The 14,365-nt window shown below is 34.4% G+C and overlaps 1 protein-coding gene and 1 pseudogene across 4 annotated transcripts; both read right to left on the bottom strand.

Annotated features, from left to right (window-relative positions):
* Nucleotides 1–3,132: 3,132 nt before the first annotated feature.
* Nucleotides 3,133–9,854, bottom strand: LOC108990872. Of its 4 annotated transcripts, none has more exons than XM_018964978.2 (9): nucleotides 9,684–9,854; nucleotides 8,309–8,457; nucleotides 7,926–8,013; nucleotides 6,747–7,293; nucleotides 6,244–6,318; nucleotides 5,859–5,956; nucleotides 5,485–5,610; nucleotides 4,734–4,823; nucleotides 3,133–3,597 (listed from the first exon to the last, which is right to left on the bottom strand). In XM_018964978.2, exons 1-9 carry the CDS (start codon nucleotides 9,741–9,743, stop codon nucleotides 3,463–3,465), a joined length of 1,368 nt encoding a protein of 455 aa, XP_018820523.2. In that variant the 5' UTR covers nucleotides 9,744–9,854; the 3' UTR covers nucleotides 3,133–3,462. The 4 variants fall into 4 exon arrangements, with proteins under 4 accessions (XP_018820523.2, XP_018820524.2, XP_018820525.2 ...); XM_018964979.2 differs by having other exon boundaries at nucleotides 8,309–8,452; nucleotides 9,684–9,840; XM_018964980.2 differs by lacking the exon at nucleotides 9,684–9,854 and adding an exon at nucleotides 9,480–9,556.
* A 960-nt stretch (nucleotides 9,855–10,814) lies between these two features.
* LOC108990841 lies at nucleotides 10,815–14,254 on the bottom strand (annotated as a pseudogene).
* Between the last annotated feature and the right edge of the window lie 111 nt (nucleotides 14,255–14,365).

The following is a 14,365-nucleotide window of genomic DNA, read 5'->3' as shown; positions in this document are numbered from 1 at the left end:
ATTTATAAATTTATTTTTATAAAATATACAAAAGCATTTCTCTTCATAAATAATACTTTTTTTAATTTTAAATTATCACTGAATGTCACTTAAGTAATTATAATTGAAATAAGTAACGGGCAATCACCGGAAACGTACGATACGACGGAGAGTTTAGGAAAGGTGTCGACGTGGAATGCATGCAGTGAGTGACAAGCACGGGAAAAGTAGCCGAAGGACGTCGTCAGTCACTCGAGGCATTTGGAAATTGGGCTTTTTATTTCAAGAGGATGAGCTTAGATTCTTCCCCCAATAATTGACATTGCTTTTTTAGTCCTGTCTTGTCAGATTGAAATTGATTATTACATTATTTACAAAACTAATTAAGATATTTATTAAATAAAATGATACAAGTAAACTTATTTTATAATATATTTTAAATTACAAATATTTTTATAAAATAAATTATAAAAATAATATCATTTTATCACAATACTCTCAATTTAAAATATAATTATATAAAGGACGCCTCTACAGCCCCCGCTCTCTGTCCCGTTCAGTGTAAAATATAGTGTTTTTTATTTTATTTATATATATATTTTTAACATTATAAAATATTTTAAAAAATAAAAAAATTATAATATTATTAAAAAATACTTACTTAATCACTAAGTAAAAAAAAATATTAAAAAAATATATAGTAGGACCGGGAGCGGGATCGGGAGTGGTGAGAGTAGCATTATTCTTATATAAAAAGATTGTAGTTATACACGAATTATTACTACTCTGAATTAAAATACTTCTCTACCAAATTTTAAGAGTAATTTGGATTTAAAGATGAGTTGAGATGGATTGAGATGATTTGTGAATAGTAGAATAAAAGTTAAATTATTTATTATATTTTGTGTGAAAATTTAGAAAAGTTATTTTGAAATATAAAAAAGTTTGAATTGTTATATTTTGTGTGAGAATTTGAGAAAGTTATAATGATGAGATAAGATGAGTTGAATTGAGTTAATATGGATTACGAATACAAACGAGACCTTAGTATTTTTTTTCTTTGGCTAATTAAGGAGGGTGCCTTTGATTGATTGATTGATAAGTTTAGATTTATATTCTTTTTATGAAAACGAGACGAAAATAAAAATTTTGAATTATTGAAATCTTTTAAGGGCTCGTTTGGAGGCAACTACAGGACCTTAAAATTAGGGTTGAAAGCACGAATTGGAAGAGACAATAAACATAAAACAAAGGATTGAGATATTTAATTGGAGGGGGGGGATATGTGTCTTTATAGGGCAAGCTCGTGTGGCAAGCAAGGAGGACAAGTTATTTTGTTTTGCATGGGATTTCTCTCATCGATTTGTAACACTTATTGGTATATGAGACCCCGACAAACTCCTACAAATATCTCAACTTCGATGCTCTTCAGAAACAGAAACACGTGACATTTGATGCAAAAATAAATAAAACCTCATTTTCTCAGAACCCAAAAGATTAAAAGAAACAAGGAGTTAGGTAGGAGTGTTTGGTGGGGAAGGATATACCAATCTTTTATTTTTTATTTTATTTAAAAAAAAAAAAAAAGGTTTGTTTGGAGGAGTACCCATCCCTGGTTTGGCAGTTCTGGAAAATCTCATAATGACGAGAACCTGATACCGGCTCAAAATTAATGAAAGGGAACTACCCTACCTTAATAATAGTTAATGAGGATGGCCGAAACTGCCAGAAACGCCATCGCATTAAGGACAATGCATGAACCGATAAAACCGATCACTGCATTTGTAAATATTTTTATATATATATATATCGGTCGGGTAGGATGTGTTTAGCATTGTTTTCCCTTGAGAAGATCAGCAGGCAGCGGTGCCCTAAAATCCTACATGGTTTACTGGTTTCCCATCAACTGGACCATCCATTTGAGGTATGAGCATTGAATGTGATGGAGACATCTCAATGCACACTCTCTCAGAGAGTTTATTATTTTTTGGTGACAGTATTTGACAGAGACGGAGTAGTTGTCTATTAAGAATTGGTTCAAGGACTTGGGATTTAAATTTTCTTTAGTTTTCTCATTTATGAGCAAATATTCTTATCATGTACTAGTGTGTAAATCCTGATTCTAGTATTTATAATCCTTAGACTATTTAATAAGGATGCCTATTAATATATATATATTTATATATATAAGTAAAAGCTACTGAATTCATCTTGGCATTCATTTATTTCCTACCTTTGTGACCTAAGGACGCTTCATTCAATTCAGTTGTAGTTCATTGTAGTATCAACCTCATCACCATCTTCTTCTTCTTCTTCTTCATTGCTATTATGTTCTCTCCATTTGGTCAAACTATTAATAAATACCATGTCAGCAATCCGTACTCCATCTGGCCATGAACCTCAGCTTTACACATGGCATGAAGAAAAGAGTTGTTAAAGACAATCAAATTTCACGTGGAGTTCCATTTATCAAAACTACAAATTGAGGGGTTTAGATAGAACACCTGAAATATTATTACATATTCTGCTAAAAAAAAAAAAAAAACTCAAATGCAATCAAAGCGACTGCTAGGAACAAAAATAAAAGCTTTAAGTCACTTGTAGAAAACAAGAAATAATTTAGAGTTAAAAACTAAGAAGAAAAAAGGTTATGTAATAATTTTGGAGAAAATATATTTATAATCGTGAATTGTATAACCGCCGTGTAATTATTTTAAAAAAAATGAATAAAATATAAGACTCATATGAAAAAAATTAAATTTTTAATAGTTAATTCTATTTTTTTTCAAAATGATTACGTGACGTTTACACACTTTACAATTGTATATAGAATTACTCGTAATTTCGTAGCTCATCCCATCACACGGTGGTTCCAACAAGTAAAAGAGTATTTAATTAAAAAGGAAAATACTTGCAGGCTTATAGCCTCACTCTCCAGTTACCTTAAATCGCTGCTAAACTTCTTTAAGAGCAAAAGACCGGCCATGGATGATATTATTACATTAAAACAAGTGCAATGCGAGAGCAAAAGAACTATTGGTTATTATTATCATTTAAAGTCTATTAGCAATCACTATCTCTCAATCTTGCAAGAAAAAGCCATGGATGATATTGCACAACAGCAAACCAGATGGATTTACTATCACAGAATAATGAATGGACAACAATGATGTTATTATTTACACAAAAGGATAATATATGGGGCACAAAGAGATCATATTCCAATTTCACAGCAAAACATAATCACTTTCATTCCTCTTCTGGTACAGTGCAGTGGCCTCTGACTAGATACATTTATTTTTTAGACTAATCAGGAAAAAAAAAAAAAAAAACCCTGTGGGGTCATGGAGCCCCAACACAAGTAATTGGATGAAAATCTATAAAAGGATATTGTGGGGAAAAAAGAGTGTCACCTGCAACATCATTACAATGTTGAAGCTCGATGTAATAGTTAATACAATAAGACGTTGCTTATAGTTATTTTCAAGATGCTGGAGCATAGTCTTGAATGGCTGTGGCCAGCTTATTTCGATCTTCCTCTGTTTTTGTCCTAATTAAGAAGGTACGTGCCACAACATTATTGTTGTTGCTACCATTATTTCCATCACCACCATCACCCTACAAAAATCAAGAGAAACCAAACATGTCACTATGCACGATATAAGTTATCACACAATAGCTTCAAGGATAACTTCCGCTCGGGAAAAAAAAACTACGGCATAACTGATACCAATCATCTGTTACAGCTAGGTCATTATTTGATAACACATCCACGAATTTCAGAAATACAAACTAACTTCAAATAAAGCAGGTTCCGTTGCAGGACTAAAAAATTCTTCAAGGCAAGAGTATGGGTTTCTACATGCCTATGTGTTATAAGCATGCACCTAACAAATATAAAATCAGAAAATAAATTTATATACACGTTACTAGCGTTGAAATAATAAAATATATCACTATATTTGGAGCATTTTGAAGAGAGAATACCTATGTGTTAAAAATTCTTCAAGGCAAGAGTATGGGTTTCTACATGCCTATGTGTTATAAGCATGCACCTAACAAATATAAAATCAGAAAATAAATTTATATACACTTTACTAGCGTTGAAATAATAAAATATATCACTATATTTGGAGCATTTTGAAGAGAGAATACCCACCCGTGGGTAGCCCAAGTGGTAAGAGTGAACTTGTGTGCATAAGCCCCATGTCATAGGTTTGATTCTCCCCGGGATCAAACTGCTATTCAAGTGGGAGGCCATGGCAGTGTGTTGTTTGTTAGTCTCCCTGTGGGTTTAGGTTCCATGGGTGAGTCCTAAGGGCTCTGCCGTGGGGTGGTTCCCCCGCCAACAACCAAAAAAAAAAAAAAGTACTTTGAAGAGAGAATCGCAAAAGATGAATTTATTTGATTATCCACGAAAGATATATCAAACTTTTAAGATTATGATTTTCTTTGAGTAATATTTAAAAAGGATAGGTCAACTTAACCAAATATGTAATCAAATAGGAAACAACCAGGAGATAGGCAAGAGCTCCCAACTACTTTTGGTCACTATCCTTGGAACCATATGCCTGCCTAAAGTATTTTATATCCACTTCCTTTCTGTGGGAAAAATTGCGGTTCACTTAAGTTTAGTATTTGATCCTAAGCTCTATTAGGCTACTTTCTGGTACCACTAATGTATGAAAACCACAAACAAACAAACTAAAAATGTAATTGAAAAATGTAAATATGCATCGCTATAATGTTCTTACCGAGGTATGGAATATTGCAACAAGGGAGTTCTTCTGTAAATTTGTCTTGATGCCAGGATATATCAGTGCATTAAGCAGCAGTCTCCCAACCTGCAAACAGTTGAGGTTACAGAAGGTTTATTTAACAATGGTTTAAAGTACACTATGCTGAATCAACCACCACAACAACATTATGCATGTGCTTTTAAAAACAACTATAAAACATTACTGATAGCAACAAATTACAAGGGAGACAAAAGAAGGGTCAAATGATGGAAAAGATGAGGAGATGAGCTGACAGCCATGTTAGAAAGTTGTTTCTGGAAAAATCTAAGCAGGTTGCAATAAATTATCATGCAATTTTAACAACCAGAACACCAAACAGCACCAAAAAGACGTGTTCATTGAATATTGCTGAAAGAAATCTTAAGTTGTATAACGAAAATGCAACTTTATGATAAAAAACAACTTTATGATCAGCAGGCAGCAGCAACCCCCGCTACCGTCTCATAATTACATTTCAATTAATATGTAGCTTGTGTGCCTTGCTTTTTCACAAGCCATGAAACATAAATGTTTGCCATTTCACTCATCTACCTCTCAAACCCAACACTCCAAAAATCGTTAAAACAAAATGAGGCAAATAAATCCTTTTTCCAGATAAAATTTTCACACCAAATCTAATATATATATATATATATATATATATATATATATTTTGATAAGTAAACCAAATCTAATATTTAAAGCGAATGAATGTAAGTAAACATACATCATTTCTAACAACAATCGTTGGTTTAGATTCTTTTGTACCCTTGTCGATACCCTCTTTGCATTTAATGGAAAGCTTCCCCGTGCCTTTATCTTTCCATGCATCTTTATCTGCTGGATCACTTGACTGGATGATTTAAATGAACGGAAAATATAGGTGAGCAGCATTAATTAATAGCAAAACAAAGAAATCTATTGATGCTGTCTTCATAAGATGATATCATACAACTTTCCACAATTGAAGCCAATCGTCTTTAGATCAAATGGCATTTCCTTCTGGGTAAGCGAGAGATGGAGGTGACGTTACCAGCCAATCCCATGTGGGTGTGTGACTTGTGTTTTTACCTATCAGAAAAAGCTTTCAGAACTGAATACCTTCACATAAAGCTTGCACTTGACTTCATGAACTACAACTATACCCTTCTCTTCAGACTTTTTAACAGATGGACTGCTAGGCTGGTCCAATTCATTTTCTATAAAAAAGAGGAACGTTCATTTGCATATCAGCAAAGGAGCAAAGGAGACAGATGTCCCAAAATATTGTCCATCAATAGCTTTCCAAACTTATCATTTACTTTATTTAAAAGGTCAAACCCATGTTCACTTACTTCAATTGAGTTCAAATAAAGGATGGTAGCTCTAGAAACCTAATCTATTTTAGTTGAAACATAACATATTGGACAATATTTGTTGGATATGGATGCAAGGACTTTAAACTTAAATTAATAAGAAAAACAGACTAAAAATTTCATTGTCTCACCGCCATCCACATCATCTGAAGCGTCACGGTTAGTTGGAATGGGACTTTGAGCAACGGTGACTAGACTTTGATTTCCTGAAAGTAAAAATATATCAAAGTAACTCATACAGCTCTATTAAAAATAGTATGGTAGATGGAAATAATTAGGAAAGTCAGTCTGTATTTTAAGCTTTAAGCTTTTCAATAGAATACATCCCAATTTTAATGACCACATACCCTTACCCTGTGAAACTCAGGTATATACCATATTAAAGGTTTGGCGTAATTCTCAATGTGTACCTTTTGAGTCCACTTTAGCATCACTTTCTCTTATAGAACTTGTAACAAAATACACATTTACCATTCAACTAGAGTATAGATTTTTTGATGGGTTCAGATTCAACTAAAAAGTGGAAACATTGCGAGCACCATCTTTAACTTAAGCATCGTAAAGCTAATAACATACATGTCACTTCTGTTAGAGATCCTAAAAGAAATTCTGTTAAAATCAAAGAAAATATTACCACCAAATGAAACAGGCTTTTGAATGTTTGGGAATCCTCCAGAGCTCCATGAATTCAAAAAGCTTGCAGTTGTACCAGCTGGTGTAAACCCAGGAGTTTGACTGTTTGAAAATACTTGAGAACTTGATGAAGTTGCAAAGGTTGTGGTTGTGCCTGCTGGATTAGATCCATGGGCTTGACTGTTTGAAAATGTTTTCGAACTAAATGAATTTGCAAAGTTTGTAGCCATGCCTGTTGAAGTAGATCCAGGAGTTTGACCGTTTGAAAATACTCCAGAGCTCAGGGAACTTGAGACAGGCACTGTTGTGCTCACTGAAGTAAACCCAGAGGTTTGACTACTTGAGAATACTCCAGAACTCCATGATGTTGCAAACCTTGTAGTGGTGCCTGATGGAATAAACCCAGTTTTCTCTTGAGATAACTTTATGTCCCCATTGTTGGTATCAAACACCACTTTATTTTCACTATTTTGAGATTCTACAGTGAACAAGCTATTTCCTTTCGCTGTGTTAGCTTTGAGCCACTTGACAACATCACTGAACTTGTCCTGAAAAGGGAGATTTGAAAGAAGTATCTTTTTTAAGTTTGCAAGTATCATATCCAAAACTGAAAATGCTCACCAACCCCCAATACTAAAATGCACCATGCTCCATGGAGAATAACATCATCATCAGGTTTGAGTAAAACAACCAGACTTAGAATAGGGCAAATGCCCAGAGTTTCCATCACTTGACGTCAATGCCTAATATGCAGATGTAAATCCAGTAAAGAATATGTAGTTGCATTCATATATTAACATAAACTAAATCCAGTAAATAATCAACATAATCTGTCTAATTTAGCTTTTGGGATTTTATCATCTTCAACCATCAAAGAGGTCCAAAATGGTCTTGAAGCTCAAGTCCTCCTTTCCTAATGCTCGGTGACATTATAGGATAATGGCCCACAATAGTATAGAGTCTTCTAATTCTACTTTCCATGAATGTCTAACACCTTTTCCCTCTGCTAGTTAGGTGGATATCCTATATACTGCCTGTGTATTGGGATTCATCCTTTGTACTTGTTACTAAAATCTCATCTTATATATAAGTATCCATACTTACGTACAAATATGGACTGCAACAAAAAAAATACACCAAAAAAAACCTTCTGAATAAAGTAAAATTTGTTTAGAATTACCATAATGTTTGAGGCATGAGTTAGGTAGTCCCGAACACCATCTTCCCAAAGTTCATCCGGGTGGTTCTTCATTTGTTCTTGCACCCAACTATTCAAAAAAGAAAAAATCCAGGGATTGCAGTAGGGAATATTAGAGTCAATTCTGCAGGACATAAGATCGAGAACAACAAAGGTCCAAATACTAACGATAGGAAATGCAACTAATTATGCAGAAAACCAATAGAACATGGAAGAGTATTTGAACCAAATAGATATGAAAAATATCAAGTCACGATGATGTAAAATTACGTTGTAGATTTCGAGAATAGCCACAGGCTACACGATAAATGCCACTGTCAAAATGGGGAGAAAAAGAAAAGAAAATGGATGGAAGAATATTGGACCTTGCAAACTGGGTATTGAGAGCTCTCACATGCTGCCAAGATGAGTTAGCCCGTTGCATATCCAACGGAGCTGTTGCCGCCAACCACTGAGACGATTCAGCCCTGGGTACATCAAAGGTAGATCCTGCCATTACTCTTTTATTCCTGAACTGCATCACATTTGACACAGATACCATTCAGCCTCCAAATAGTCAGTGACGTTAAAAAACAATCTAAAAGACAACTGGGCGCATACATGCATATAAAGGACAAAAACAAACATAAAACATCCACATTAATTTTTTTTTTTAAAAATGAAAATAAAGTCTCACCGCCAGCCATCAGCAGTCCTTTGTCTTCTCTATAAAGAAAAAACCACCAGTATTTTTTTAAGCTCCAACAGATTGTGTATTCATTTTGCAAGTCACTGGAGGATTCTAACAATTGAACACTAAAAAAACCCCATTTCTGGAAACCATTTCAATTTTGCTTTCTCCTCTTCTTTAACACCTACAATATCTTCAAGAGCTCATGAAAACAGCATGATGTGGAAATGCATGGCAAGTGATGCCAGGTTGTTCATGCATTGGGGCTGAGAGGTGTAGATTCCATTAAGCTCTCCATCAACACCCACTAACATAGCTCTTTTGCCACATGTACTATTACAAAATAAAAGCCTCGACCAACACTTAAACCAGAGCAGTTGTTGATAAAAAAAAAATTTATTAGTCATAAAAAAAAATTATCAACAGGCTCCTTTCTTTCCCATAGGAGGGGTTCGCATCACTAAAAGGGCTTTTAAATTTATACTCCACTTAGCAAGTACGAACTACTTTCTCAACAACCAGATTAATTGGGACGAATCACCTAAATTGTACTGCAGTATAGTTTTACTTTTCAAGTCCCTTCACTTCCCTCGTTTTCCGAGTCTTGCTCAAACAAACATCAAGGTAGAGAATTGGGGTTAATATTGCTCATTTGAGCCTAAATTTTACTAATAAAAAAAGTATAACACTTCAGAAGCTACCAGAACTATACATAAACCCGATTATACAAAGAATGATAAGAATATATATTTTTCTTGGGTATTTTCCCCAGCTTTAATTCGTATTCTAAAAATGAAGCCTTCTACAAGGTAGCTAAAAAAATCAAAAAATGAAAACTTCACGTTTTATATTGCTCGAGTACTTACTATTTAGTAAACAGGTTCAAACTTGATCGAAATTATCGTGCCAAAGTCGCCTGAACAGAAACTTATATATTCTCGAACCCCAAATAAACAAATAGATTCAAAGATTTAGTTTATTTCTATTCTAGTAATCCAAATGAGGGATGTTCGAAGTAAGGAAAGAGAGAAGAGGAAGGGAGGGAGGGAGAGGAAAGAACGGATACTCACGGCCGTCTCGTTCGCGTCGGGGCTCGAGTCGGATGCGCCGAAGCGTTTCGTTCCATTCATGATTGTCAATGGGGTTCTTCCAAAAGCTCTAGAAGTGATAAAAGGAATGATTCTTAGGGTTCCTTTCAAAAATTTCTGCTTTCTGCTTCCTGCTTCACTGAGCTTGAAAGGAAAGAGACTTTTTGTTTTTTACAAATCTTCATTAATTTTTCTGGAATGAGGGATTGGAGCCGTTGGATCAGGTGGGGAACAAACTTTCAATTGGAGCCGTCAGATTGGATAGTCATGGGAGGTTAGCATTGTCCACATGGGCCACATGCTGCTGGAATTGTTTTAGATGAAAATTGTGGATGCCCATCACCTAAGGGGCCCACCACAAATACCCAACAATTAATGTGGGCCTGTGTCTTTAAAGGCCTTGAAGTGGGGCCTCCAACTAGGAGTTTTAACCCAATTTTGAATCCAAAATGGAGGAATATATATAACTTTAAAGGAATACTATGCAATAATTACTATTCACTCTCACATTCTATATTTATAATTTTTTTTTTCATAAGGCATGGAATATATTTTTCATATAGTGTAGGGTATGAGGTAGTAAATAGTGACTAATAAGAAAAAATTTTCATAGCTTTAAGGTTGAGTTCTAACCAAATAAATCCCAGATTGCCTTAAGATTTAGGTCTTATTTGTTTTCGCATATAAAATGAGTTGAGAATAAAATTAAAAGTTGAATAAAATTTTTTAAAATATATTTTTTTAATATTATTATTATTTTGAAATTTGAAAAAATTAAATTGTTTATTTTATTTTGTATGAAAATTTAATAAAGTTGTAATGATTAGATGAGATGAGTTGAGAGGAATTGGGAAAAAAAAACGAGACTTTAAGGTTGAAGGATATTGAAAAGTTGATAAGCTTTTGATAAAGATTCCAACTTGTTTGGTTGGTAAAACCGATTTGATGCAAAAATGATTCGTTGAAGTATATGAAAACGAGAGTTGTCGAAAAGTCGAATCATTTGATTTAATTATGAAAACAACAAGCAGCCTAAGAAATAATGCACAATGTTCAAACAAGGTTGATTTGCGATTCTTAGGAACAAAAAAGTTTTGAAGATTTCTTCCATGTTGTTTAAGAAAACTGGATTCCACAAGCTCCATCTATTAAATCAATCAATTTTCCTAGTAAAATGGATAATATCATTCTACTATATGCTCTTTCTATGGGGACTTCAATTAGAAAAATGAAAAATTAATATGCATATATGTTCAGACTAAGGGCCGTTTCTCTTCCTCCACACTCCCTTCATTTTCTAGCAGGCTATTCTCTACTTTGATGGACTGTTTTCTCTGCTTCACGAAGGTGGATCTCGTTGCACTCCGACCTGTAAGTTTGTAATCGGGCAAACATGTACAGAACGATTCCCATGGCTATGAGCAATAGTCTTATCCCATGTTGTTCGGTTATTGGCTTCGTAAATATCAAGTATGACAACAACAGAGTGACATACATGCCAACATTAATCAAAACCACAATAGTTAATTCCATGAAATGTGTTGTTATAACATCCTAAGATCTATAGTAGAGGGCATTTCCATGATCCTTGAGTAGTTTTCATTGAATGTCCCAACACCATTTGAAACATAAAGTATTGAACAAACACTCCTCACTGATAATATTTTCATGTAAGGTACGTAAGGGAGAAATGCCCTCAATACAGATCATATAAAAACAGATTTACTCTATCAAATGCCATTAGAAACACAATAGCGTAACTCGAATTCTGTGTCAGAGATATATAATGGAATTCTCAGTTAGTTTTAAGTGACTTTCATTATAACATTAATCAGTAACATAATCGATATACCAAAATGCAGTTTGGAGGACACATATATATATTTACCGAGGCAGCAGTGGCAGTCCTAGAGATGGCAATTGGAGATAAAATAGATACTTGTCTGATATGATGCTTTAAGTGTTTTCATTATAGTGGAATTCACCACTAGTTTTATGAGGTTTTCATTATAATGTTAAAAAATAACATAATCGATAGAGCAAAACACAGATCGAAGGATAAATATACCATAGCAGTTGTGGCAGCTCCAAAGAAGGCAATGAGAGACAAAACAGACTTGCCCTATAAATGTGGCCATGGCTTCAAACGCTAATGAAAGTTATTAGGACAGTAAATGATGAACAACAAAGAAGAAAATAAGGAGGGGTAACAATGAAATATCAAATTCCAATTGTCTAACCAATTCATGATGTTATGGTCATAAAAATGCCTAATGAATTCATAACCTTAAGGCCTAGTTTGTTTTCGCAGATAAGATGAGTTGAGATTAAAGTTAAAAGTTGAATAAAATATTGTTAGAATATATTTTTTTTAATATTATTTTTGTTTTGTAATTTGAAAAAATTGAATTGTTTATTTTATTTTATGTGGGAATTTGAGAAAGTTGTAATGATTAGATAAAATGAATTGAGAGGAGTTGTGAACAATTCAACTACTAAATGCCCCTCTTGATTTAGAGCCGTGAAGTTCTATTCACCATCAACTAAACTAATGAAATGGACTACTACTAATTCATTGACATAGTCAAGAAATTTGTTTAAGTGGCCATAGTGGGCACGTTGTTGTGTGACTTAAGAATCCAAAAGCATTCCTAGCTGTAAAATGCAATTAGAAAGGGAAAAAGTAATGTACGAGGTCCGCATCTTCCTTACTTTAGAACAAGAATTCCAAGCCTCAACCAGCTCTCCTGTTAGGATCATAGGTGGAACCAAGAAAGGCAGCACGACAACTGTTGAGCAGAACAACATCTCTGTCTGTCAGTAGAATAATAAACACAAACTTATAATTTGAACCAAAAAAAGATAGATAATGATTTTTTAGGAATTATATGTACGTATGCATTCATAAACCCAAGGGCCTATTAGTCATCTGTGTGGTATCGGGATTCATGGTAAAAATTGATTCTTGTAAATTTCCCAGGAAGGCATCCATGATTAGAGCACCCATTATCATTCCAACACCAATAACGCTAAAATTAGGAGATGTGTGAACATCTGCTAAGGTGAAAAGAATCAGACCAATTACTAGAATCATTGCAGAGATGTATTCATGAACTGGGTATTTCCTTCTCAAGCCAGGAATGAAAGCACCCATTACCATGACTGGCAGGACCTGAATTCTTACACAATCATCAAATATATGTTAGAAAAAGGGATGGAAACTTAGACTTGGTAATATACATATCCTTGTATATACCTTAATGGTTTGGTGGAATGCTGTTTGATATTGTAAAAATCACCAAAAAAAAAAAAAAATTTCAAAAATAAATTGAACCATACCAGATGCACAAGCCAAAATTACAACAAATTTTGGCACTGTTCAGCATGCAAAAGGTAAAACTTGAAACTACAGATTCCTTCACTTTTACCTTTGTTGACTTGAACATGATCTGCGCTGGGTAGTTAAGAAATGCCAAAGACCCCTTTGTTAATCCATGAGAACCCATAAGAACAACAGAGAGTTTCACGTATGTCCTCCAAGGGTTCACCATTTGCTTGGTGGTGAATCCTTGTAAGTATATGAGTATCAGGTAGAGAAATCCTTGCACAAAGGTGAAATACCAGCCATAGCTGGAAACCAAGAAACTAGGTAATTGACACAATGGATAAATCGAAGTCATGCATAAAAGTTAAATTCGCAATGGTAGCAATGCCAGATAACCTGAACTGGAGCCGATTATACACGAATTCCTGGTATCACCAAAATAACACATCAGTGCGCAGACAAGAAAAAGATATACTCCAATTAAACAGTAGCCAAAGAACATAGAAATAACGATTACTCAAATGAAATGGTACGAGATAGCTCTGAAGACCCCTCTCACAAAATTTGTAGCACAAAATGAATTTGAGAAATTATGCGGAAGGCTAAACTGCAAAAGCCTTAAGTCTCTGTTTGGTTGCATAGAAAACGTAGGAAAAGAGAAGCGAATTGAGACTTTGGATTTTAAAATCCCCATAATTTACAATCCCAAATCAGGGAATCACCACTCAGATAGACAGATTATTATCTTCCAAAATTCGAAATAACGTGAAAATGCGTTTTGTTTTCTTGTCCCACGCATTCTTAGCAACGAAACAGAGGGTACCCAAAATTCCTAACACATGCAAGATCAAGCACACATCCTGAGAAACGACCAACCATCAAAACAGAAAATTCCCATTAAAATTAAACCCAGAACAATCGCAAGTCCTCACAAAACCATCAAGAAAGTTTTTTCATAGAGGAGAGTAAAAAAGAAAAAAGTCAACTTAGCATGGACAAACCTCGCATATGCCATTAACTAGGTAGCCAAAGAAGAATCCAGAAGAGCAAATGAGGAATTGCTACCATATAGGCCGATCGGAGAGGGAAATCCCAATAAGGGACCTAGTTTGGTACTCGGTCTTCATTTTTTTTCCTCCTAGAGTTTGACTTTCGGATTGTTTCCACCGCAAACAGAAAATAAAGTAACGTTGATTCAAGCGAACTCCGATCAAATATACCAAGCAGAAGTGCATGTATCAGCGTTGCATGGCATTTTTTATGGAAAAAAAAATTAGGAGAGAAAGACACACACAGAGGTCTTTGGAAATCAGCAGCCGGCTTCGCCGCTTAAAAGTAG

The sequence above is a fragment of the Juglans regia genome, chromosome 9, assembly GCF_001411555.2.
Source record: "Juglans regia cultivar Chandler chromosome 9, Walnut 2.0, whole genome shotgun sequence".
NCBI classification, from domain to species: Eukaryota; Viridiplantae; Streptophyta; class Magnoliopsida; order Fagales; family Juglandaceae; genus Juglans; species Juglans regia.
Note: the sequence above shows the minus strand (reverse complement) of the source record. Positions and strands in the feature narration are given on the sequence as shown.